The sequence below is a fragment of the Amblyomma mixtum genome, chromosome 6, assembly GCF_055824585.1.
Source record: "Amblyomma mixtum isolate Tamu chromosome 6, ASM5582458v1, whole genome shotgun sequence".
In the NCBI taxonomy this organism is placed as follows: Eukaryota; Metazoa; Arthropoda; class Arachnida; order Ixodida; family Ixodidae; genus Amblyomma; species Amblyomma mixtum.
In genome coordinates this window covers 68,002,819-68,030,045 of record NC_143017.1, presented here as the reverse complement: position 1 = coordinate 68,030,045, position 27,227 = coordinate 68,002,819, and the positions used below count along the sequence as shown (strand labels likewise).

Below are 27,227 nucleotides of genomic sequence, written 5' to 3'. Positions count from 1 at the left end.
CCCAAAGCGAGTCAAGCTATGAGAAGCGCCGTAGTGAAGGGCGCCTGAAATTTAGAGCACCTGCGGTTCTTTAACGTGCACTGACAAGTTAATTATAATTAACCATCCTGCTAGTTAGCACGTCTTAGCTGCATTCGGATGTACTACACCGCTGACAATGCTATGCTGAAGAAAGCGCTCTTCTCACTCAAAAACCAATTTTTAAAAACTGTGTTAAGTCTTAGGTGAAACACCCTGTATAAAGTACGTTAGAGGCAGTGACAAAGCCTTGCTCTGCGAATCTTGCCGCTGCACTCCTACCTTCAGTGCACCAGTACCTGACCTCACTTGAACACGGGACTCACCAAGCTTACGCTTTAAATGAGAAAGCTGATGCCGCGCGTAAGCTCATGTTCAGTTGCGCTTCTAGGAAAAGAGATTTCGCATCGCAGCATGTAACGAAACGCAGTTTGACATCGTCCCAAGGAAAAATGACACGATTTCTACTTAAATAGCCTTATTTTTCTGGCGTTTTTAATAATTTCATTTTTATTTGCTTGCCTAGTTTAAATTCTTGCTTCCTTTCATACCTACCATTCACCGATTTTAAGTCCTTTACTCCACGTATGTCCTCAAACTGCTACTGATACGTTTCAGCCTTGCAATAAGTACCGTCTGCTTTCCTGAAAATAGCAATTAGACGGCGTTCGTGTTCTGTGGTCGTCGTCCTCTTCCTCTACGCTGTTTTATTAATGCGAAAGCAATATATGGCACATCGACAACGAAACCCCGCAACGATACCGGCTGTTGTTATCCTGCAGTAGTAGCCTGAAAACCCCAATGACGTCGCCATGGTCTCGCATGACCTCAACAGTAGACCATAAGATAGTAATGGGTGATCACTGGCAATGAAGCAATGGCATTAGACGAGACAGTAGTGTTTAGTGGTAGAGATAGATAGTTATAGAGATAGATAGTTATAGTGATAGATAGTTTTGGAGTTATAAAGGACGATACTAAATAATGGTGAGACTCATTAATGACAATAGCAATGATAAAGGCCTTCAGGTTGAAGGCCCTCATAGTAGAGGCCTTTAGGAAGAAGACCTTCAAGGTCATGACCTTTAGGTCAAAGACCGTTATGGTAAAGGCCTTTTGAAGTGACTTTAGGTGAATGGATGATTTCACATTTCTAGCGCTTGAGGACTTTAAGCATCCACCGTAATTTTTGAATGCATGGCGAACCGTCTAGGCCAACTTAGTACTGTGGCAGTGCAGTTTTTGACTTGCTTGTTTGAAATGCTCTTTTATAGCCTTTGAATATCTTGCTATTAAATGGACCCTGAGACAAATTGAAGTTGCGCGGGAGCTGTAGGGTTCGATCTCCACCATCGCCGGGCACCCACCGGTGATACAATGAATGCAAGCTTCCACCTTACTTCCGAGGGTGAAAAGCTTGGAAAATAGGTCTTTGACACCACCTCGTGTAGGTAAAATTTACTTTCTGCCACGGCGGTCTTTCGCCAAGCTGACCTTGCACCAATAAAATTCATCATCAAAAAATTGAAGTTGGCCTCTATTGATAATTAACACGTTCTAACCACAAGGACACTCTTAACCGAAAACGGAGCTTTCATAAGCTAGGAAAAATATATAAACTGAACACAGGTGTCGCCACCTCTGGCTAATTTCGCAAGTAAATTGCTTTTGTCGACACTTTTTTTTTTGCGTGGATCTCAGAGGCTAGGCTATACCGCCATTCACTTCAAAATGCGTATCACGGAGCCCCTTTCGATGTAGACGTCGTGTGGCATAATCGAGTGGTGAGAAGGTTATTAAATGCAATTTTCTGAGCAATACATGCGTCTTTTGATGCCGTACAAACGTCAACGTACGCAAGAAAATCCACAGAATCATTTTCCCCCCGAGAACAATAATTGAATGGCGGTATTATCGGTGCTCATGATGAAAATTTCTGGGCGCGAACAAACAAAGGACAGCGAAGAAACCACAGGACAAGCGCCTTTTTCACAACTATCTTTCTGATAGTTGTGAACTGATATCTTTTCGTATTTAAGTGTTTGTTGCTTTCCCATTAAACTAGTTGTGAAAAAGGCGCTTGTCCTGTGGTTTCTTCGCTGTCCTTTGTTTGTTCGTGCCCAGAAATTTTCATCATGAACAACCTACAACTAGCCCAGCTTTCCATTCTGTTGAATTATCGGTGCTCCTTTGGGCAGAAAACGTTTAGATAATTTTAATTTTAATATAAGCAGCCAACGATCCATGCATATGTATATATATATATAAAAAAAAACCTACGCGAAGGTCAAATCACTTTTTGTAAGGAATATGCGTACACGTGCTTATGATGTGTCAAAGACCCGTGGCTCCATTCAATACCTAGCTTTTATGCTCCACTTTGATAAGGGCCAAACCTAACGAGCTTATGTGATGCAATACGTAAGTAATTGCACCGAGCTCTGCTCTTTTAATTTTTCTGCAGGCGCGCAGCGACGTCGGCCGTGAGTTTCAACATGCGCACGGTGGGATCTTATCCTTTACGTGCTCCGAGTTACGACCCCACGTAGCGTGTCCGCAGCTTTAAAAGACGTGCTATCGCGCTTCGGCCAGGAACAGAGCCGTTGACCTTCAGACCGTTGACGCTTCCCGCTAACCATCGCTGCAACTATCCCACAGAGAAGGGGCCGCGTTTTTATTGCCCGGCCAGACGCAAAGCTCCAAAAGAAGAAGTAATTACTTAGATTTACAACGCCGAGTCAACAACGACCCCTGTCTGGGCCCTGTTTTCTGTTAGCAGCTGACTGTAGACAGGAAGTGTAAAGTGTGCAACGTCGCAGGTCTAACTATTTCTCGGCTTGCGCAAAAACACCGGGTTTGCACTCTATATAGTCCTTTCTCCCCATGGGATGTGAGCTTTCGCGCCTGTACCCAGCTTGTCTCCTGCGGGAGAAAATTTTTGCTCCGTTATTTTTTTCATCTATTAAACGCGAGTACGGGAGCTCTCCAACGCCGTCAACGGTGTCTTGCAACACCCTCTTTTACGACGACACTGCTGACCTATTACTGAATTGCGCGGTGAAGCGCCCCAAACTACGCGAATAAGGAGACGGAGAAACAAAACGAGCGATAGGCGGAGAAAGAGAGAAACAAAGAACGCTCCTGTCGAGGACGGTCACTTTCAAGGGCGCCCCCCCCCCCCCTCAAACAAAGAAAAAGAAAAAAAAACAGCGTCTTTGTCAGCAGCACCCAACAGGGACACAAGAAGAAGAAAAGAACAAAGTAGGCAAAGAAAGATGAACTGAGTGAAAGAAGAGGGAGAAAAAAAATCGGGACACGACGAGAAAGACGACCCTTCCAGAGCAGGTGCAAAATGCGGGCTGCATCTCTTATTCACAGTTTTCGATGGAGTCGTCAAAGTTGCAACGCGCCGAGGACAGCCTTACAGGCGTTGTAAGCAAGAAAATAAAGTAAGAGACTAAACACCCCACACATATGGGGGAAATGCTCGTCTTTGGGATGGACCGGGAAGGGGTAGGGGAAAGGTGTAATGCGGACGAGCTTCGAAAATAGAGCCGTGCGGCCCTCCTCTTTCTTTGCTTCGGGGGAAGTGTGGGCGGTGTAGCTGTATAGTGGCATCCGGCAGTATATACCTGTGCCCGAGGCAGTGGAGCACAATGATGGCCGTAAAAATAAAAGGCGGCCGCGCGGGAGCCCGGGCGGAAGAGGAGCTGCCGCGGCGTTGGTCGCGCACCTCGTCAGCAGAGCTCCGCCGTGCGTGCGCTCGCCTCGTTGGCGGCGTCCCGAGCCGAGTTCAAGCGGCTGCAGAGAGGCAGCGCGGGCGCATGAGGCCAGTTTACGCACGTATTCGGGCGTCGGGATGGCTTTTTTCGGCTCGCCGCAGACGCGCTTCCGATCTGTGGCTCCGTTGCCGAGGGAGCAGCGTGTCCCTGGAGCGGAGGTGCGACTGTTTCCACGGTGTTGCGAAGTGAGGAGGCGGGGCGCGGTGTGGTTGCTACGTAGGTGATAAAGCTTGCGGGAGGTAAAATGCCTTTTTTAGCTCCTGCGTATCGCGCGCGTTGTTCAGTTTGCAGGCTACCAAATTTACACAAAAGGAGCCCTTTCAGCAAAGCTGTGCGTTGCTCTGGATAGCTTCCTCGACTTATTGATTGTGGCACTCGAAAACCTTTTTATTTATTTTGCAGCGCTTGGCAGACCAGAGTAATGTTTTGTTTTTGTTCTTGCTTACTGGTGGTCTAACACGAATGGTAAAAAGAGAATAGGAAGGAAGCCTGAAAAACGACATACACTACAATTTAGAATGAAGGGAGAGTCGCCAAAAAAGGGAGCAAAGGCACAGACTTCACCGTGCTGTAAAGAAGTTCCTCTATACTCGAGCTAAGCATTGGAGCTGAAACGTTCTAACTTTTACTGGGTGGAGATGGAACTTTGATGTCTACATGCGGACCGGCGCTCGCCTATGGAAACTACGGGGAGAAGGGCGGGGCGGTAGGGAGAAACCTTGACTCCATCCTGCATCCCACCTCTCCGTGACGCGCACTAATGAAGCATCTGCCACGCGGACCGGCAGGCTTTCCACCGTGGCCGGCCGCGCCAGCAGCCGCGTAGCACAACGCTCGACGCAGATAAGGAGGAGACCGAGAATCAGTCGTCGTCAGCCGCGGCAACGGCGAATCAATCGAACCAAGTGACTGGCGAGCTGCGCCAGCGCGGGCGACGCGCGATGCGTGACTGTGCCGCGGCCGCCCCACGCGCCGCTGCGCACGACCGCCCTTTGTCACGTAGTACCTCGCGGGAAAGGGAGAGGCCGATGCGCTGGATACGCCGAGCAGCCCGAGCCGCGCCGGGGGACACAGCCGTGGTACGTGACGGGCGTCTCTCTGGCGAGGGAGCCATCTGCCGTGAGGCTATCGTACCGCGGTGGTTCGGTCGGTGTGTTGCGGTTGCGACCGTTGCCTATACTATAGCCGTAACAAACGCGGGGGCGTAGTGGAGTGGTCGTGACGAGTGTGCTGGCTTTTGGAGTGCGCGGTGGGCTGCTTTTAGTGTTTGGTCTGGGAGAGACGGTGCGGTGCTGATATAAGCTCGAATACCGCACCGGGTGGTCACGCGTATAGGTACGGTGTGCGCCGCGGACAGTAAGCAATTTTACGAGCAGGTTTTGCCGGAAGTAGTCGTATAGTTAACGCGAACATCCGCAAGAAAAATATACTAATGTGTTCAACGTGCACTGTGGATTGCTTCACTTATATGATTCGTTTTCGAAGTATTCCATCACTCCTTTAAGAGCGCGGAGTAACGGCATACGTAGCTTTACTTACTAGGGATTACCTCTAGTATTACCTTCTTTTTTTACGAGTAGTGTTTCTACACGAAAACGAAACACCAGAAACAGCCAATTTCGTTTTGATGGAGTACATGACGTTAATTTTTTTTTTTGGTAACACTGCACCCTGTCTCCTCGTTTTTTCTTTCAGTGATACCGATTGGGTAGTAGGAATACCGGAACAAGAGCCGAAAACTCGTGGCTCGTCTTCGAGTGTGAAACTCTGAAAGGAGCTCTGGAAATGTTTTTCAGATGTAAGTACTGCATACAGTTTCGTCGCATCGGCAGTCCATATATTTTTTTTTATCGGAGCAAGGAAACGCGCATGAATGAACTCAGCCTGTCCACAGGGCAGTGTACTATTTGAAGAACACAATGTTCAGTAAAAGCCTTGGTTTATCGCTTGAAGAAAAACAGTACGACTGCCGTTATTAGTTACTTGACGGAAGCGTAATTTTTGTGTTATTTTCATTCCTTGTTAAATTGTAATTGTTTTCTTTTCTTTCGAACTTTGTTTTGTCCTCTAGTGGTGAAGCGCTTACCTTATATCATGATACGTAGTACGCATGCTCCGAGATCTATTGAACGCATCGGCGTTCTGCGCTGAGGCCCGAGAAAGGTAGATATGCCGGCCGATGTAGACGGATAAATTGGTCGGTGGCCTCGAAGTAACCGCAGGACTACTCACCTATTGGTATGATGCCTGCGCGATCGATTGCCGCAGTGCTTGCGATGTTGCGATGTCCCTGGAACATTTAGAAACTTGTGAACCTTCGAAACTTGTTGAAGCCTCTACCTTCAATAGAAAACGAGTCAAGGCGACAATTGCCTAACCGCGATAATTAGCATGGCAGCGCCGTTTAGATTGCTCTCAAGCCTTAATGAATAACCTGCCTCGCGCGTTAGCTCGCAGTATGGATTTCTTGGGCACGCAATGTGGCGGCCATCACGCAATCTCAGAAAGACAGAAAGTAAGCGCTCTTTAATAGGGGGGAGGTGGGGGAGAGAAGTGCTTTAATAAGTTATTCTGTGGATGCCCTCCGACGTCCACTTCAAAGAATAATGGAACCGCGCGGCGTTCCTTCGCCACCGACAGGGAAAGTTGATTTCCCAATCAGAACTCAATTATCTATCGTTTCGTACTTGGCGCTCGCGCTCTCACGGCTAGATGCACCTGCAGCGTCCTCGCCAAGATGGGAAAAGTCAGCTCATCATGCAGCGGCGCGGCAAGTTCGCTGTGGCCCTCCCGGAGAGCGCAATACATTGTGCGCTATTCTCCCTGTGATGGATGGAAGCGTTTTTGGAAATTCGATCGACGGTACCCGCATGTAGGCGCGCCGAAACGAAACAAGCATTTCTGCATGTTTTCCACTTGGCTGGCTGTTGTTTCGTATAAAGGTTAGTCTGGAGAGAATACGAAATAGAATGTGCCTTCGAAGCCAAGACGGCGTTTGAAAGAGATTTAACGAAGTTTTCAGAGGACTGCTATTTGTAAATATTGTTGAGTTAAAAACCAGCAGAGATATGAATATCGACACGACAACCTTGTGAATGGGCGATGGAAGCCGAAATAGTTACAGCAAAGTTATGAGCATTCAGGACTTCGCTAAGGAGCATCCGCTAATTCTGGAGTATGCAGCTGCATCTATAAGCAGTGCTAGTATGTGTTTCACTTAAGATTTTACACAGTTCTTAAAAGTAGGCATTTTGAGTTAAAAGAGTGCTTTTTTTTGGCATAGCGTTGTCAGTGGTGTGGTACAGTCTTTGTCAAAAGTTTAGAGCCCAGGGGGTTTGCTTCTAAGCCTTGTAGTGGGACTCCTGAAGCATTCGTGGCAGCCCTACCCATCGGAGGAGGCAGGGCCAGAAATCATCTTACCTTCAGGAAATTTGGAGCGCTGAAGATGCCTTACGAACCACACAGTGTGGCAAAAAAGCAAACCCCCTGGGCTCCAAACTTTTGACAAAGGCTGTACATCAGAATGCAGCTAAGAAGTGCTGACTAGCAGACTGGTTACTAATATTGAATGGTTAGCTTTTTAACTATTACTCTTAGGCTCCTTAATTATTGAGAGGCGTGTAGACCACCGTAATTAATATCCATATCGGTTTTTAGGATTTCGAAAACGCGGTTACCCTCGGCGCCGCGGCCCAACAAATTTTGGCTATATTGCGCCAAAATATATGCGCTTTCGAGAATCTAACAGGCAAAACAACCTCTGCAGTGCACGTAACTCGCCAAAATAGCCTGAATTTGTTGGGCCACAGCGTCGAGGGTAACCACGTTTTCGAAATTCTAGAAACTGATATGAATATCAATTACCGTGGGCTACACGCCTCTCAAAAATTAAGGAGCCTTACAGTAAGAGTTAAAAAGTTAACTATTCAATATTAGTTAACAGTCCTACTAGTTAACACTTCTTAGCTGTATTCTGGTGTACTACACGGCTGACAATGCTATGCTGAAAAAAGGGCTCTTTTAACACGAAAAGCGTATCTTTAAACATTCTCTAAAGTCTTAGGAGAAACACCCGGTATACGGTAAGCACAGAATATTGAATCCGCAGGAGTTGGCCTGGAAGGCTGGACGGCTCTTTCGTCTGCTCATGGTATAAACGTGATTAGCGTGTAAAACAGATGTGATGCAAACGTTGCAGTTATTGGCAACTTGGCCATGGCCAAGGATAATGCAGGTATCCACATAACAGCTGCTTCCGCTTATACAGGGTGTTTCACGTAACCTGAATCAAGGATTAAAAACAAAATGGCGCACCACAGCTGGGTAAAACCAACGACGTATTTTTCCCGTGGTGTGGCGCTCCCCAGAGTGTTGTTTAAATTCCGATGAGCTAGTAAATTAGGTAGGATGAATTCTGCAAAATTTTTAATATTCACTTTAGGAACATATGCGTTGTGTTAAGTTCTAGAGAGGGTTACGAAACAACCGATCCAGTTTTTTGTAACAACGTGCCTTCTATGCCAGTATTTAAAGAAAACGCGCGAAATATAAAAAAAAGTTGGCACTGGCTTAGCTCTGCTATGCCAGGATATAAGTAGCGTGAGCATTGACGTCACGTGGCTCTGCGCCGGCGGCAGCGGCGAGCGCGCGCGGCGAGGCGCGCTGACGTCACTCGCTCCTCGCGCATGCGCAGTATAGTCGACGGAGCGATGCCGCTCAGCATAGCGGCATCGCTCAGCATAGCGGGCGATGCCGCTATGCTGAGAGCGGCATCGCCCGCTCTCAGCATAGCCTTGAAAGTGCGTCAGCGCATTCCTCCTGAATATGGAAAGCGCGTGGCGTGGCCTGTGATAAGTGGTAGGCTGGCCACCGACAGTCAATTCAGAAGGGGTCTTTATTGAGACATCGCACAGATAAATCGAAAAAAGAAAGGGAATGCGGTGAAGTCTCGTACTTCAACGTACCCTCCGTTTTTTTTTTTAAAAATCTTTTTGCGGCCCGTCGAATTGAGCGGCAGCCGCTCACTTGAACACAGTCAGCGCGCAGCTTTCGTTCGTTGAAAACACGGTTGGGAGCGCTGGAACGTGGTTGTGCATGAGCGCAGTCACATGTTTTTTTTTTGTTTTTTTTTTTTCATATTTCGCGGGCTTGAAATGCCGGAAGAAAGGACCACGTCGTAGGGACGTTGCTACAAAAAAACAGGATCAGTTCTTTCTTAACTCCCTGTATAGCTTAACAAAACGCATGTGACTATAAAGTGATTGTTTTAAATTTTGCATGACTAATTTTACCTAATTAACTAATTAATCGGAATTTAAAAAATTGAAGAGCGCCACACTGCGGGAAATAATATGCCGTTGGTGTCATGCAGCTCCGGTACGCCACTGTGTTTTAATCCTTGGGTTATGCCAAGTGAAACACCCTGTATACGCAAACAAATTATTACACATCTGAAGTGCACGGTAAAGAACCCTAGGCGGCGATATTAACCCAGAGCCCTCCACTATGGCATCCCTCATAGCCCATGTCACTTTCGGCCGTTAAATCCCAGATACCATACCATACCATACCATACCATACCATACCATACCATACCATACCATACCATACCATACCATACCATACCATACCATACCATACCATACCATACCATACCATACCATACCATACCATACCATACCATACCATACCATACCATACCATACCATTTATTTATGCACAAATCTTTACTCCCCGAAGGTCAATCTACTGCCATGATCGATGGCGTCGTTTTTAGAAGCTGGTCGTTGGCCTTGATGGCTGTTATTGACATAACTTTAATAACCTTATAAGCGTTCATTGAGGCTTCTGGTAATGATGTCGTTTATACATGTCCCGCTTTTGGTTGCGTTGGCATTCCAATTGCTTTTCAACTCAACTGTAAATAAACGCAACCACAAGATCTGCTGTCGACGAATTACCCGTCAATTTCATATTGAATTCCCCGCAAACACAGAAAAGTAATTTGGGGGCGTCTTAAAAGAACTTTTGAACTGTAGAGTAGCAAATGAAATTGTTCAACATCTTCTCTACCTCTTCTTCAGAGTGGTTTGTTCTTATGTGGACTGTAGCTTCACCGGGGCTTCACCGGGGCCAGTCTGTATTCATTCACAACAAAACTACATCTTCACACTTGCGGGCTGAAGTCTTAGCCTCACGTAGTAGTCTTCTCTGTGTCATTAGATACGGCAGACTCGTATTTACTCAGGTAAACATTGCCCCGGCCCGGACGCCTGCAACCTCATGATATACAGTTCACCAGAACCCTGTTTTTCACGGCGCAGCCACCGGCAGCAGGAGTCTGGTGTGACTACGATGCTACTCGACTTTGCTGACATATGCGACGCCACGTTGCGTCGTGGGATTGGCCGAACATCGGGGAGTGTCTCACGCTTTGCAAATGTGGAGGTGCTTAAGATGCATTGACCGCTCATAGAAACGGGTATGCCTGCCGTTAATCACAACACAGGGGGCGACGGAAACTTAGCCAGTCGTGCGTAAGTTTCAGTGGAGCAAAACTTCATCTCTTCATCCAAGTAGCCCAACAAAACTTACATCACTAAAATGAATTCAACGAGACCTTTTGAACGGTATATGACGAATTCGCTTACAATGAGTAATTTGCGCAAAATTATATGCTCCAGGTTCTCGTTGTTGCCTCGATTATGCCAGCGAACGTCTTTCAGAGTGGGCGCGACACCTAAAATGCATAACTGCATTAAAAGCGGGAATCATTACGAATTTTTCTGCATAATCTCTCCTTTAACTGTGTTCGCTTATCTATGACAACAGCGGCCCTGCGGACATGCCACCTCTCGGACTGTTATTCTGCCCACGACTCGGTCTTACACTCGACCCACACCTCGCTGCACCATAATTCGGCGCGCCACACCAGGCTCGTGACGACTTATTGGTTCAGTAGAACGAGTGGCCTGTGCTTGCACCCGTGTAGTCTCATAATATAAAAATGCCATGTATACTGAACCTATGCAATCGATGTGTGGAGTATCGGAGAATGAATTAAGCACCATCGTTACAACCATGCGAAACGGTAAATTGAAACTTGTACTTCTTTAAGAGCGACGGTACTGCAGCAAACACATTACGCAACCTCAAGATATTTCGAACCCAGTAATAACCATGGTATATCGTACGTTACGCAGCGCGCAACAGCCCTTCCGAACAGGAGGGACTGCACGGAACCACACACGAATTGAACGCTTGACCGCCGGCACTGTTTCTCAAAGCGCAGACCATTCGTTCCAGGCTGCGGGGCAGGCTGCACTCAGTGCCGGCTATAACAGCCACGCCGAGTGGCGCGTGCACGGGGCAGGCGTCCTGCTGGCCGCGATTTTTGTTCCAGGAGCGAGCGCCGTAAGGCGCCCGGCCGCCTTTCGAAACAACGTGCTCCGATTACGGGCTGCCGCTTGAAGCTGATCGCTTCTGAAACGATGATGCTGGGAAGAAAACGCTCGCGCATAGCCCCCTCCCCCTCTCCCCCCCCACCCCTACTCCCCTCACTCTTTTCCCTTTAGTCCCTCTGCCCCTTCCACCCACTCCTGCCCTGTTCCTGGCCCACTGCGCTCCGTCTTGTCTTCTCTCCCGTATTTCGCTCCCGTATTGGGGAGAGATTGAACCCAGGCCGGTGCCGCAGCTTGCATTTTTATAGCGATCTCCTCTTTCAGTCACCCGATACATTGGCGTCATATTTCCGGAAGCGCCGTTGAATGAGGGCTTTTCTCGATAGTGCGCGAGGCACTGTTGGCAGGGCTTATGGATTGTGATGTCTTTATTTGACTCCCATACGCAGATGCATCGGTGAAAGCTGTCCGAAACAGAGGGGGAAAAAAAGAACGGGGGGGGGGGGGGCGATTGAAATGAAAAAAATAGTCAGAATGCGGAAGAAATAAGGCGCCCGATTCTGCAGGGTTATTTGTGAGCGCGCGTACGTTTAAACCGAAACCCGGGGAAAAGAGTTATGTGATGCGATTCGGGGGCACCCTTTTCGCTGTAAAAAAAGAAAGAAAAGGGGAGACCGGTTAGAGCGGCTCAGAAATCGTGGTGTTTTGTGATGGTTCTTTCTGCGCGCCGGTCGGGCGCCCCCTTTAGTGTAACGAGGAATTTCTCAGTGTGATGCAAATAAGCGTTTTGTTCGCTTTGCCAAGCTGCAGTCAAAGCAAGGCGCCTAACTCAGGATGACCGCGGGTTTCTTTCGAAAGCGAGGGGAGTTAGAGAAATTGGCTCTTCTTAAATGAAAGAGACGTCTCTCTCATTCTCGAGACTGTTTAAATTTATCCAAGGCCATGCGTTCTGGCTGAAAGCGAATGGCGACCGGCGTTTCAGGTTTCGTCTTGCATAAGTAATAGACAGATCCAATAATATAAAACCAAAACGACGCATATAAAATGCACAGCTTCTTTCGTTGCACAGCTAGAAGTTACTCAAGAGTCATTAATCTGCCGACATTCCGTTTCCCTGCAAGGGCAGGCCGCTGTTCTTCTAATCAATTCTTAAGACTTCAAGTGTTTCTTCAACTGCTTCAGAATACCTGATTTTCTCCGATTGCCCGTTCCGAGAAAATTGCGACACACCCTGGGAGCATTTAGTTTGGCTGCTGAGGGCATTGTCAGAAAAAGCGGATTAAGAAAGTAAATTTTTGTTTTTGCGAATTGTTTTCTTGCAGCTAAGATTTGTTTCGAATCAGCTTGTTGGATCTCGCAGGGGTTTAACTTTAACAATACAACTTGATTACTCTTTCATGCGTAGCATTTCTGGAGCCTTTGAAAACGAAAAAAGTCATGTCCAAACAGTAGTCTATACTTAAAAAGTTTTTCAGGGCAATTCACGTGATTTGAATCTACGTTTTAAAGAGAGCTGCGCGTTTTGCATGAATGAAATTGAAGTTGCAGTCTTGCCAATCGTTTTCCTTGCTAGATAAAATTTGTTATTCTTCAATTAAAAGATGTGCCAATATTCCTTTTGACCGAGCTGTTGAACTCCGGCTAAATGGTAATATAATGCCGCAAGCCGCATTATATCCCACGTAAACGTGAGTTGCGTCGTTTTTATGTGGGCAGTAGTATTCGAAGAGCGAAAAACAGAAGGATGTTCAGAAAAATGCCCGCAGAAATGAAAAATGTTTGTTGCGTGAGTGTTTGTATTGAGAACCTGTGAGTTATTGTTTACCAAGTGCTCCCGAGTTGTGTCGGAGTTGAGGAAATTGCACTCGCTATCAGCATTCGAGTGGCAGCTGTCTCGAATCCCTCCAAAATTTCCCATTATTGTATCGAGGAGAACAAGGAATGCTGACGATAACGCCACCATCTCGAAAACTGCACTATTTTTGGGGCACCTTCCTTCGCGTAATACAACTGTCTGATGAGATGTCTTTATGGGAGAGAATACTTGGCAGTTAGCGTTCGCCTGAGTGAAGCGACATTAAAGGAAAGCCGCAACTTAACATCGAAGGTTTCGTGCCGAACAATAGCGTTCTCGCTTCGAGCAGTTGATCTATCCCGCATCACTCTAGACTGCTAGTTTTCGAGCGACTGTGCCGGTCTATGTTAGGTCTCAGGTTCGATCCCCGGGCAAAAGCGGGTTTTACAAATACGGAGATTAAAGAAATCAAATTAGCTTTGCCTTGTAGTCGTTTGCAGCCGTGCTCATACGTGCGAGCGCCTGTGTGCGAAGAAACTGCCGGCCATTGACAGAGCAATGCGTGTCTTACTTCACCCTTGTCTTTCATTTATTTTTGCTTGGTGTCCGTTGCCGCTGTAAATTACCGAATTCCAGGTCATCTTACTCTGAAACTGGTAGCTTATTGACATGACCTCGTCTTTATTCTTCTATATTTCCAAAAATATTTATAATTCAAATTATAACTTTTGAGTGGCGTAGTGCACGGTTTTACCGTGCCGTTTGTCTCCTCTTACTGGCGGGCTGTGTTTGCTTTCTGTGCATTACAGTTTCTTGCCATTGCGGTGGCTGCCAAGAGAATTAGTATTCGTTAATAGCTGCCAAAATTTTTTACTGGAAAGGTTTTTACTTGGCAGAGCGGCGCCCGAAAAGGCGGGCCCTAATGCAGGATTTAGAAATTAATTTGTACCGAGTAGTACGGCGCTTCTGCGTACGTGTGCGCAGAAGCATCGCGGGCGTTTTGGCACTTTGCCACCATCCTAGTACGACAGGCGTGTTCGGGATCGAGCCCGTGAACTCGAGTTAAGAAGCTTAAGCGCGGGCCGGTGTGGGCGAATTGCGACTAACCGCGGGCTAAGTCACGTCATGGTTTTCTGTTGAAGTTGTTGATGAAGTTGTCTGATGAAGTTTCTGGCTTAGGCTGGCAACTCAGCAAGCACATGCGTATCTATTGGATTTCATAAAATTGATAACTTTCCCAATATCTGTACAGCGAAATGCTTCTGTATGTGACTGCCCGTTGTTTCAACGCTGACTGTAAGTCGGGCTTTGTTGCCGCACGTATCTTTATGAGGAGAATCTCGCTTTACAGAGCACGTATGTACAGGCGAGGCCATAAGTAAACGGAGCACGCTATTGCGTTCGAAGTGCAATCCCGCTTTCTCCATTGGTAATGAAGGAGCGTTGTTTGTCTACAAGAAAGCCCACCAACCTACGCTACCAGGATGCGCGTACCACTCCTGGAAATTTCAGTTAGGTGACGCGTGCAAAATATTCGAAGACAGTTGCGTGCTCCGTTTACTTTTGTCCGCGCCTGTACAGGTTTTTTAAAATCTGAAAGGGAACAAATTTTTAGATTTCAGTTAATTGTTACTCCATAATTAAGTACGATAAGAACATTTTTCTCTGCTTGGTAATTGGTTTTCTTCTTGGCGTGTAAACACTGATAGGATAAGCAACAAAAAAAAAAATGTCTTTTTGTGCAAATTGGTTTTTCCTTTTTGTATTGGAGGGTCCTGTATGCATGGGCGTCCGGAAGGGGGGGCAAGGGGGGGCGGTTGCCCCCCCTTGGAATTACGGATATTATTTATGCACTAGTAGAAAACAACTACATAGCTGCCGCCTCCCCCATAACCGGCCATCGGGTGCACCCCCCTGGAAAAAGTTCTGCGGACGCCCTTGCCTGTATGTATAGTATATGGTGTGCGGTTTCGGCTGCTTTAAACGCGAAAAGTAATCGCAGTTCAGGGTCGAGAGAAGGCTACAATGTGAGGAGTTCAGCGTTTCGGATGTGCTAAAGGCTTGCTTTTCTTACTGAGACAGAGAGAAGCCAACAGCCACAGAAACCAAGGGGCACAGGGGATTTTTAATTAATTTATTTATTTTGCGCTGTTGTTCAATTTAGAATATTACTGAATATGTTATCGCTTAAAGGTAATTGATTAGAAAAGCAGAAGAAAAAAACAACCACATGCCGCCTTTGGGATCCGAACCCACGACCTCTGAATTACGCGTCCGGTGCTCTACCGCTGAGCTACGGCGACGGCTGTCAAACCTTCTGCTTTCGGGGGTATTTATGTTTACAAATAATCTAACCTTGGGAGTGTTCACCAGCGCCACCCACGTTCTTAAGCGGCGGACGTAGCACGTCCTGAGTTACCGTTGATGTGACGTAGAACGTCATCGAACGGCCAGGGTGGAAGCTGTGTGAGAACCCTCTTATGCTTCCTAAGGCATCAAGGCTGCCAGAACCGAGGCCCTCGTTAAGCAATTAAGCAGACAAGTAAAGGGGGATGAGGGGCTCGTTATAAATATGAGAGAAGCCAACAGCCACAGAAACCAATTGGCACAGGAGATTTTTAATTAATTTATTTATTTTGTGCTGTTGTTCGATTTAGAATATTACTGAATATGTTATCGCTTAAAGGTAATTGATTAGAAAAGCAGAAGAAAAAACAACCACATGCCGCCGGTGGGATCCGAACCCACGACCTCCGAATTACGCGTCCGGTGCTCTACCGCTGAGCTACAGAGTTGTTTCAACATATATTACTCAGGTTTGTGCGTATAGCGGGCGGGACACACACGAGCACGCACGCACGCATGCACGCGCGCGCGCACACGCACACACACACACACGCACGCGCGCACGCACGCGCGCGCACACACACACACGCGCGCACACACACACACACACACACACACACACACACACACATACACACACACACACACACACGCACACGCACACGCACACGCACACGCACACACACACACACACACACACACACACGCACATGCACGAGCGCGCGCGCACACACGCAGGAACGCGAGCAGCTAGAAAGAGCGCGGCCAGCGACACTATACGCCCACAAGCCCTACTACAGACACCCACGCTCCAGAATCGCATAAGCTGCCAGCAATTCCCAAAGTATTGCGACGTCCTTAAAAAGTCAACCGAAGGCGCCTGAACAGCCGAGCTCTATAAACTTTTTCCTCCGTCCCGGAAGCTTCGCGATGAATCGCAGCTAGAGCTAAAATACTTGGCGAGGGACAAGAAATAAGCGATACTCGAGAGAAGCAAAAGGTGGAAAGAGAAACAGCGGAGCACTGATGAAGTATACGCGCGAGTACTGTCGGCTCTGGAACTGTTTGTCATGTTTTGCAACACCCATGCAGTGCGGACCTCTGGCGCTATCAGCTGCTGCAAGCGCGCCTCCCCGCTATACCGCCGGGCGCGAAATCCGGGTGGGGGCTTAAAACGATTCGCTGCGGCTTTGCGCCGTGATTAATGCGTCTGAGGTCAAGTGGCTGCCCTGAGCGCGACGCAGGCTCTGAGAGAGTGGCTGAGGTGCGAGAGCGGACCGGGGGATGTCGCGTGATAGAGGACGCAAACGTCGTTAAGGATGCGAGCTTTTCTGCGCGTCTGCCGGGGCGATACAGCTCGCACGGACTGGTGTTGGGCCACGGCCAGCCCCACTCGCAGGGTGGCGCAATGATGTCTAGGGAGCGACGTTGAGGTACGCGTTTTGCGCAAGTATGGCTACACTGGCTGTCCCCGCGGGGACAGCGCGTTCTCACCTCCGCGTTCGCGCAACAAACCACCTGCAGGCTATCAGTGGTAGCCCTGGCTCTCGAGTTGTGCAAGGAGCCATTCGGGACAGTGGCCGGTATATTGAAATAGAACACTCGGTTCTTCGAAAGGATGTTACGCGGAAAGCTTTCGTTCAGCTGGCCCGGCCAAAAAAAGATTTAATTTAGTTGTAGGACTTTTTGGTGCTCCTACAAGTTGAAGGGTGAGATTGTTGCCGCATAGTAAGATGGTGGGGCGATTTAACAGTAAATCACGCAACACTGGGAAAGTTCACTTGGAAAGGGTCACCTGATCTGTCATGCGGACTTGTCTTTTTTGGATTTCACTGCTGTCAAGCGCTGCTTACGTAGCCGTAGCATGTCGTAACAACACTTTTTGGTGACACTTTTGATTGCAGCACAGATCAGCCCACAGGTGCTATTTCTGGAGAGTGTTTCGCTACTCAAAAGCCAAAGGCAGTGGCGTGTTTGGGGTCACGTGAAGTTTCGCAGTTCATGACAGCGTTGGCTGCGAATCAAATCATACGTTCGCCGTATTCTCAACGTTAGTAAAATTTACTGGATGTACCGTGGACTGACATACGTCGCACATAACGCTCTTGCAGTGTTGGGTCTTTTTTACTGTTTGCTATTTTATGAGCATAGCGTACACAAAGTTAATAAAGATGATACTCTACATTGCAGATATTTCGCTTGATTAGCTGCTTAATCCCCCATGATTTCCTCTACGTTGTTCATATTCTTTTACAATCGCTTCTGTACGGTATGTGCTACAAGGTTTTTCGGTGCCCGCTTGATTGGCGAAGTCGGCTTCTACGGTATTCTCTCACTAGGGGGTGGTACTCGCTGCTACAGCGAAGTTCTCATGATGCAGCAAGATAAATATTCCTTGCATTATTAAACCGGATTTTTCGTTTTCGCTATTTTAGTGGCTTTGGCCTCCTTATTTGGCTGAGATATAGGGCCTTGTTGCATTCGCAACAATAAAAATCAGGAAAGTATCAAGCAAACAAAAGCACAGCGGACTGCCTATATACCCCTTCCAACAGAATTTTGTAGTGCCGTACCGGTATATTGATAACTGCAAGCGTCTCAGCAAGCGGGTACAACAGGCCAAGCAGAAAATGCTTAAGCTAATAATGTAAATAATCTATAAGGCTTTATAGGCGGGTTACGGTCACGCGGTAAAACATACTCAGCTGTGCATTCCGGCAAAATGGAGCCTTAAAAGAAAAACAGTGCAATAGTATGGTAACTGCGCGGTGAAAACGCAGCGTTCCTCCGAACGAGTTGTCCTTGTTATTTCGGCAAACGAAGGATGATTCCAGCGCCAGCCTTGCAGCGTAACCATGAGTGATATTAAAACAAATTGTGTGTGTGCTGATAAAAGCTATTTCTGGCTGCGTATACGTGCAGGGATTTATTGAACCAGAGTGATGAATTTGGCGACAGTCTATGGCTCATATTTCAGCTTTATTTCATCAGTTTAGAGTTCTTAATACTAAGGAGCCGGTCGCGCTATGCAGACCTACAGTGCAGAGGTACAGACCACGGATTCACTACTGGCGATAGTTATTTTATTTTTGTTCCCGGGTATTTGTTCCTGGGTATTTTTGTTCCTGCTATTGAATGTTTAGAAACGATCCGCATCTTGCTACTATTGTCCGGGGACATAGAAGCGAATCCGGGACCTGCCAGTGCAGAGGCAGTGCTTGCTGAATTGAAGAAGTTGTCCTCAGGTCAGCCTACAATAATCAGTGATGTCCAAGACGTCAAATTCATGGGGGCACTTTGTTGACCTAAAGTGTGGTGAGGCGGAAGCCTTAAGCGCGGCGTTGCTGCTTGTGTCACTGATGTGTGGTTAAGATGTTAAGCTTCGCCTCTAAGAGTGGAACGCGACAGCGTCTGCCCAACTTGTGCTAGAACCTAGGCGTGTAGTAAAGGACACGGAAAATATTCTAGATTTAGTATTAACGAGCCATCCTGAAAGTTTCTCCTCCATGACTTACCTGCGTGAAATTAGTGACCATAAAGTTATCCACAAAGTCTTTAATTTCAATCCAATTCCTCGCCACAGCCCGGGGAAGACAATCCGGCTGTATGATAAAGGTAACTATGAATCAATAAATAGCGAGCTGCACGCCTTCTTTTCATCTTTTAACACAACTTTTCAAAGCAGATCTATCCAAGAAAACTGGTCGATATTTAAACAAAATCTTAACTCCCTGGCAGCCTTGGTTCACGAAGTCACTGAAAAAACTCGAAAATAAAAAGAAACGCCTATTTCGTGCAGCTGAAGCCAATCCTAGCACCTGCTCATGGGACAAATATTATGCTGCTGAGAGCTCGTATTTATCAGCAATCAAAAACGCTAAGTGACACTTTTATCACGATGACTTGTCGAGAATCCTAAAAAGTAACACAAAAAAGTGATGGTAAATTATAAACCCTAGTAATGCACGTTCAGCTACCCCGAATAAAGATCCAGAAGAGCTATTCAGTGATACTGAGTGTGCTAATATCTTTTCCGTTGCTTTTTCCTCTGTCTTTACAAGCGAGCCTGATGCGCCCTTACCTATTCTGCCTACGACCATTCCGCACACCATGCCTGTAACCAATGTTTCTGCTAATGGAATATTGACCTTAATAGATAAAATTAAATTTTCATCTGCAGCAGGCACTGACAAAATGAATTCTAAACTTTTAAAGAACACAACGTGCATTTCTGCCGAATATTTATCGTTACTGTCTGCTCAGTCGCTCTCCACAGGCACCATACCTGATGATTGGAAGAAGGAAAAGGTCGTTCCAGTCTACAAATCCGGAAACAAAAATTCACCATTAAATTATCGTTCTATCTCACTCACAAGTGTACCGCGTAAAATCATGGAGCATATCATCTACTGTGAAATCATGCAGTTCCTGGATGGTAACAAATTTTTTCATCCTGCACAACATGGATTTCGCAAAAACTATTCCTGTAACACACAATTAGCAGTCTTTCTTCACGATCTGCATGCGAACCTCGACTTGAATATCCAGACTGATGCCATTTTTTTTAGACTTTGCTAAAGCATTCGACAAAGTTTCCCGTCGACGTCCCAGGTGGTCGAAATTTCCGGAGCCCTCCACTACGGCGTCTCTCATAGCCTTAGTCGCTTTGGGACGTTAAACCCCATAAACCAGCCAACCAACCGTTTCATGTTAAAACTTTCGCAGCTGAACTTGCATCCTAACATCTTAAAATAGATTGAAGCATTTCTAACGTGTTGCTTTCAGTCAGTTGCTGTTAACAGCCAGTCATCTCATTCGGCCCTCGTAACCTCAGGCGTACCACAGGGCTCGGTCTTAGGTCTTCTTTTCTTCCTAATATACATAAATGACTTGCCAGAACATCTATCATGCAATATCCATTTATTTGCCGACGACTGCGTTTTCTAGCACTCAATAACTAATATTTCCGACCAAAAAACCTTCAGGATGACCTTAACCGCATTGAAAAATGGTGCGGTGATTGGCTAATGGCACTTAACCCTAAGAAATGAAAGCTTATTTCGTTTCACCGCAGACTTAATCCGTTGTCCTTTTCCTATAGAATTTCTAACAGTCCAATAGAGCACACTTATTCATATAAATACTTAGGTATCCCTGTAAGTCATGATTTAACTTGGCGTGAACATGTCACTAACGTTATTTCATCTGCAAACAGAACCCTCGGATATCTGATGCGCCAATTACGTCACGCAACAAAAGAGTTCAAATTACTCGCTTACACATCATTGGTAAGGCCAAAACTAGAATACGCATCCCCCATTTGGAGCCCCCATCAAGCATATCTAATCGACGCACTTGAAGCCGTGCAAAATCGCGCCGCCCGTTGCATTCGCTTCCAATATTCATACGAAGTTAGTGTGTTATCCTTGAAATCACTGTCCAACTTACGAAGTCTTTCTTGCCGTCGTCCCATCGCAACCCTATCTCATTTTCATAAATTTTATTACAGCTCGCTGAGCGAAGAAACATACATCTGCGTACATTCGCCGCACATATCAAATCGCACTGGTCAGCCCCTTCAAGTTTTACTCGTCCACGTGCACGTACCGCAACCTTTTCCACCTCTTTCTTTCCACGAGCCGCGTCAGACTTAAACGGCCTCTCCCACTCCGTTGCGGCTATCACCTGCTCATCATTCTTCAACGCCAACATTGAACTTCATATGTCATCGTGAAAAAATGTAACAAAATTTTTGATTACCCCACCCCTTATGTAATACCCCGAAAGGGGCCTTTAAGGTAAATAAATGAAATGAAAGAATGAAAAAACTAGGCAGCTAAGGCCTATGGTGCTTGGCAGAAAGTTGCATGGACAGGCAATTCCCTCCTTATGAGGGCTGTCATGCACGCGATTCCTAAGCTTCAAGATGACTGGAGTCCACCCATGCAGACGGCCCGCTTTCTTTGAAAATTTTAGTGGCTACTTGGTTTTCCTATTAAACTTAACCGAGAGTAACGTTAGCTGTTACCCATCCTGTGCTATGTTCAGTCGTCGAAAGACAAAGCATTCTCGACATAGCCTACTTGCACGCCAACGGTGAGCCCATTATTTTGTAGCAACTTGTTGCTACGTCTGCAGAGCACTACACATCGCCGCCATTCAGCACTAACGGCCGCTTAAGACATCTTACAACTATTAAGGGGAAGCTGAACAGACTCCCTCATGTTGCGTTCAGGACGAGGCACAACGACGCACAGTAACGTCTGGGCCTAATCGCCTTGGTGTGTTTTTTTGGACCTAGCAGTTGCTCGTCAGTTAGAATGAGCCACTTACACTACGATGTGCGCAAGGAACTTTGGGCGTCCTTTGTGAAACGCCATTTTTTTGTGTGAGCATTTCTTCGTGTCATTGTACAGTTGCACGTTTCGGCTTGAATGCCATTAACCGGGAAGTGAACGTTGATATTACCTACATTTTATATGCACATGAAATGTGTAGCGACATTTTAGAAATTGGATATATTTTGTTTAGTTTAAGAAGGGTTTAAGGTCCCAAAGCGACTCAGCCTATGAGAGACGCCGTAGTGAAGGGCTCCGGAAGATATATTTCTTTTTTTTTTGTTTTTGAGATGTGGTTTGTGAATATAGTGTCATATTTCGGCTTAATATTCCCTTAGTGGAAAGACTATATGATCGATAGAGTTGATTTTTTCTTTAACCTCTGCTATAAAATAAATGCACTATCATTACCATTATTGTTGTTAATATTATATAATTATAATAAGAGGGCAGTAAAGAATAACCTTTTAAACTACACTGTCTCGGGATTTTGATGTGAAAAAAAGGGGGAAACGCTCCAGATGTTCTCTTTGTGCACTCTTCTTGTGTTCGTAGTGTACAACGATTCCTTTACCTTCTATTTTTTTTTCTGTTTTAGTGAGCAATCACAAGCGAATCGCTTGGCCTTTTTCCGGTTTTTAAATGAGTGTTATTGTGTCTCCTTGATTCACTTGCTTTTTTCTTCTTTTTTTTCCTTTTTAGATTTTCAATTTGATATGGTGTTTCTCTATAGGTAAAAAAGATTTGCCGCCTGCTGCCGGCTTTAGCGCAACAAGCCACTGATGGCTTTGGCATGCCCGGAAATGCACTACTGTATTGCCTGAAAAAATAAACCATTATTAATATTATTAACTCACTAAAAGCAGCAGTCAGTCAATATTTAATTACTTTTCTGCCAACTTTCATCCGCTGATTTCTCATTTCATGTCGCATTTCTTACTGGGCATATCTGATTTGCTGCGTATAGAACGCGTAATTTATTTTTTTGGTGTAGGTTTATTTTAACCATTTAGCAACTTTTGAAGAATTTTATTGAGGTTGGCGAGAATTCGTCCTTGAAGAGGTTTAGTATGAATCGTACAAAACAATTAAGTTTGAATTGTGATATGTTGGAGCAGCTGTAATAATTGAGCAAAGGGGTAACAATTTCGAATAGCGGTGTGAAAAGCCAAGCAACACAGATGGGAATGAGCGGTACAAATGCTGCATTGAGTTTAGACCTTTACTTCGGTTTATTTCTTTTTCAGTCATGAAATACGGTAAAAAAAGAATCCACCGGCGTCCTCTCTTCACTGAGAACACGACTGCTAGAATTGGTTAGTTTCAGAGTTTACGCCTACAGAATAGAGGTATGAGTCAAGTATTATGAACACCGAGTCGAATCCGCTATTGGGCGTGAGTAATTGGCTAATTTTTTGGCTAATGTTCCAAATAAAGTATGTCGTTTTCGCCACAACGCGTTAAATGCGTAATGGTTTTTCGCCACGTGAATTCGACGCGTGCTATTTGCTTTTGGGAAGTTTACCGGCGCACTCATAATTGCGGCATTTATTAAAGCAATGCCTGAAAAGAACGCAAGTACATATACTAGCACTAATAGATAAAAGTGTTTTAGGCTAACGCGCTGTGCCATCTCTCTCTCTCTCTACTATAGTAAAATAGTGGTTAACTCGTTCACCCTGAGTTTTATCCGTGGTTCGGCTTTCTGAATAAATTCATTCCGAGGTAAAGGGAGGATGGTGATGTCTGAAGAAGTTTGCTTAGTCATACCCCTAGTAGACCACTCCAGATGTCGGTGATAAGCCATTAAGAGGCATACGCACGCACCTGCACAAACTCATGCGAGCAGTCAAGGGCGCTCACGTGTGTGGATAATTTATGTGTTTCTGAGAAACGTGAATGCGGCTTCCGTCGGGTGCACTACTTGAACGGCGCTAATGTTCAAGAACGTTAGCAGGGAACAGGCACAAATCCTGAGCCAAATAAAGCTTTCTTGAACATCATTTTTATTTGTGATGCCAATGCGGAGTATTGTAATATACTGTTATGAACACATTTTTGGGAATAAATAGCTGTGAACTAGCTGAAAATTGAATAATTAATAGCTGAAAAAATAGCTTAAATCTCCTCGAGGGATATGGGAACGGCCAGACGCTGAAAGCGCCTCGAGGGGAGATCTGGGGATATATTGATCGTTATGGTGCAATCGTATAATATGCGAAAAAATTGCGTTCATAAACAACTTCTGGTTGTAAAAAAAAATGCGCTGGTCCAGAATTTCTGGGTATGCTGTATGGAACGACTGTACCGACTGTACCCGCAAGTTATATGTTTTGTGTCCTCGCGAGCAGCATACAACAGACAAATTGGGGCCCTTAATTGTTCAACTTTAAGCAAAAATAATTATTACAGGCTAAATCCAAGTCAGCGCAATGGAAGAGAGTGCGATCTTTCGCATGCGGGCAACGCGGTGAGAAGAAAATGCAGCCTGGATCGAAAAAAACGAAAGGGTCGTCGCTGGCAGTGAACATAGCACCACAGGTCACGCTCCAGCTCAGCCAAGGTGAACGAACTTTCATACAGTAAGGTCGTTGCCCTTCTGCAACAGCACTTTTCCCCAACGCCTAATGAGGTACTCAGTCATTCTAGTTCTTCTCGTGGAGGTGGTTGCCAGGGTCGCAAGTCAAGGAATTCACTGAGGCTGGTCTCCAAACCACAGACGCATGCAATTTTGGAGGCATAGGATGCTGTGGGACAGAAAAGTTTATGGCCGCTAGGGCTTCACAATACGTTGCCAGCCCCCAGCGAAGTCGGGCCTGATCAGAAGCGAGACCAAATAAAGTGCGATAGCGGCTGCACTGGCAGCTTGAAATGAAAGGAGAATATTGCAACCTAGAGGAATGCAGATTTGCATCTACATTTGTCTGCGCTGCAGTGCTATATTCTTTGCTGTGAGGTGGCCACAGCTAGCACAGGACAGGTTTAATTGGAGAGATATGGGAGCGTCTTTGTCTTGGAGTGGCCGCAGTCGGGCTGCTGCTGCTGCCGCTGCATCTGATGATGATGATGAGCAACATCTCTCTAGTCAGTATGGGCTGCTATAGTTTTACCAAAAGATAGTTTGAAAACTGTGATCAGTTTTTCTCTTCTTTTATGAAACGGATTCTTGCCTGCCGCGGTGGTCCAGTGTCTATGTCGTTCGGCTTACTGTCCGAAAGCCATAACCACGCCATGTGACCCTGGCCGAGCAATCGTGGTAATGGTCGCTGAGGAGAAACGCGAGGACGCCGAGTATTCTGTGCACATAAAAGCAGCCTAGGTGCCTGCGAACAATCCGAATCTTTCAAAGTCGCCGTGCTGCATAGCCTAGAACTTTAAGATGACAAGTAAAGAATAATTACACAATAAAACTCGGTTCTTTTCGCTCATAATGACACTCTGAAAAGAATGAACAGCTTTATTATTATTGATTAAAGAGTAAAGAAAAAAAATGTTGGCTCCTCCTTGAAGATGAGCAGCGTTCAATTTCTTTCTTCAGTAAGGCACTGAGACACTTGAATAAGACAGGTAACTTTTGGTAGCATTAAGTGCACGGCTTGACCTCTTGTTGGAACAAAAGGCGCTCAAGACGCTCGTCTAGTGGCCGAAGTAGGTCGAGAGGCCTTGCTTGGCCGAGTCCGCAAGTATATTTGTCTCCTTTTTCTGGCTTTTCGAAGTTTCAGGCATCACGGAGTGCGATGCTATGGGACAAAGGCTGCGCCGATCAATAGTGAGGTTGTTCACGTAATTTAAAAAAAGAAATAGTGTGGAGTTGTTTTTTTCTACTTTAACGGTCGGTGCGCTTCGGATGCAGCACAACAGTTAGCCCAGTGCGTCTTTCTAGTGCTATACGCTACAGTAGCCCTGGCATGGGATTTTGAAGCTGCAGTGTCCTTACAGCTCAGCTTCGTTAATGCCCTGAGTTACATAGCAATGTCAGATATTCACTACAACATTCACAATACCAATTTCAAAAACCTGCAATTTGGCGTTGCTAACAAAAAAAAAAAAAAACTTATAGGTCGGTTGCGAGTGTTCGACGCGAATGTTTTAGCGTCAGCTGCGGTGTCAAAGCAAATAACACTTGTAATGTTCCGGCTTAAACTACTTGACAGCCCACCGATTCTCATGTTCTTGCACTGAGACACGCCTTTCCTTCCACACCGTGCCCCTTCCGCACAGTCTGGCCGGCTTATCATACACACACTGACGAAGTCGGCCGCAGCAGAGTCTTGATACAACGCCAAGTTCGCCGAGCGAGCCGCCGCCCAGCCGAAAGACACGGGTTCGATCCCGGCCGCGGTGGCAGAATTTCGATGAAGGCAAAATTCTAGCGGCCCGTGAGCTGTGCGTTGTCAGCGCACGCTAAAGAACACCAGGTGGTCGAAATTTCCGGAGCCCTTCACTAGTGCGTCCCTCATAGCCTGAGTCGCTTTGGGACGTAAAACCTCCATAAACCATAGACCAAACCATAAACACACCATGCGGTTACCGACGCGCAGCACCTTGGCATGGTGCCAAGATCTGTGCTGTAGGCGTCGCCGACGCTGACGGCGCTATTACTGAGCAGAGCTAAGGCACTAAAAAAAAAAAAAAACTTTTCTATTTGAAGATGTGGATGGAGTTAAAGAGGAAAGAGCTCAGAAAACATTATTCTATTTGTAGAAGGCGATTTACTGATGGTGAGGAGACAACAAGCACGCGGAGCAGCAAAGCAGTTGAGGCAGGGACCACTAACGAGTGCGGATGGCTGAAGCAGAAGACTCATGTGCGGGCAATCAGCGATGACAATGAAGTGCGGCTGGCGCTTTGTATTTGTCTTTCTTACAACGTGCGCTGCGTTCAGCGCCACCGCCGACGACGGCGCGTAACTGATGAATACGCTAAGAAAAGCTAACGCTCTAAGCACATCGTTGAAATAACGCCGAAGAAACAATGGGAGATCAATGTGGCTTTGGGTGGCCTAGTCAGGTGCACTACCTTGCACGAGTCACCTGGACTTCCGAGGGGCTTCGATGCGCGCAGCTATACTCAATTCGTAGTGACCCACACAAGTGTGTGAAAGTACATGTATAGGCGCCTTTGTCATGCCTTTTCGTGTGACCAGGTGACCTGGGTCTCACAATCGCTGCTTCTGGAGTCGTACACCCTGAACAGCAAGGACTAAAAAGCTAGCAAGCTGTCCTCTAGCACACTTCATTTCCTGCCACAATTCGCGGCTAAGAGCACCATTTTGACATTTCTTCTTGTTATTCTCCTGAGTTTTCAAACCTGATGGCTGCAAGATATGTTTTGACAGTAAGGAATAAAAGCGTGCCTGTTTCAAAATTTAAGGGTCCTTGTGTCATCTGCGTTGACATGAAATCGGTGTACTGTTCGTAGCATAGTGGCTCCATAGTATAGCGTGTAATGAATGTATTATATTACTATGTGCCAACAACTTGCCCAAACCTTTACGATTCTTAATTAGTGTAAATCTCGTAGTCGTTGCTAAGGCTTGGAGCATAGG

At 46.2% G+C, this 27,227-nt stretch overlaps 1 protein-coding gene across 1 annotated transcript in view; it reads left to right on the top strand.

The window, feature by feature from the left end:
- Window positions 1-26,885, top strand: part of LOC149339299 (uncharacterized) — a 57,026-nt gene extending 30,141 nt beyond the window's left edge. Inside the window, exon 3 of the mRNA XM_089550910.1 lies at window positions 26,826-26,885. Within this exon, the coding sequence (XP_089407036.1) occupies window positions 26,826-26,885 (60 nt within the window). The remainder of the gene's footprint in view (window positions 1-26,825) is intronic.
- The last annotated feature ends 342 nt before the right edge of the window (window positions 26,886-27,227 follow it).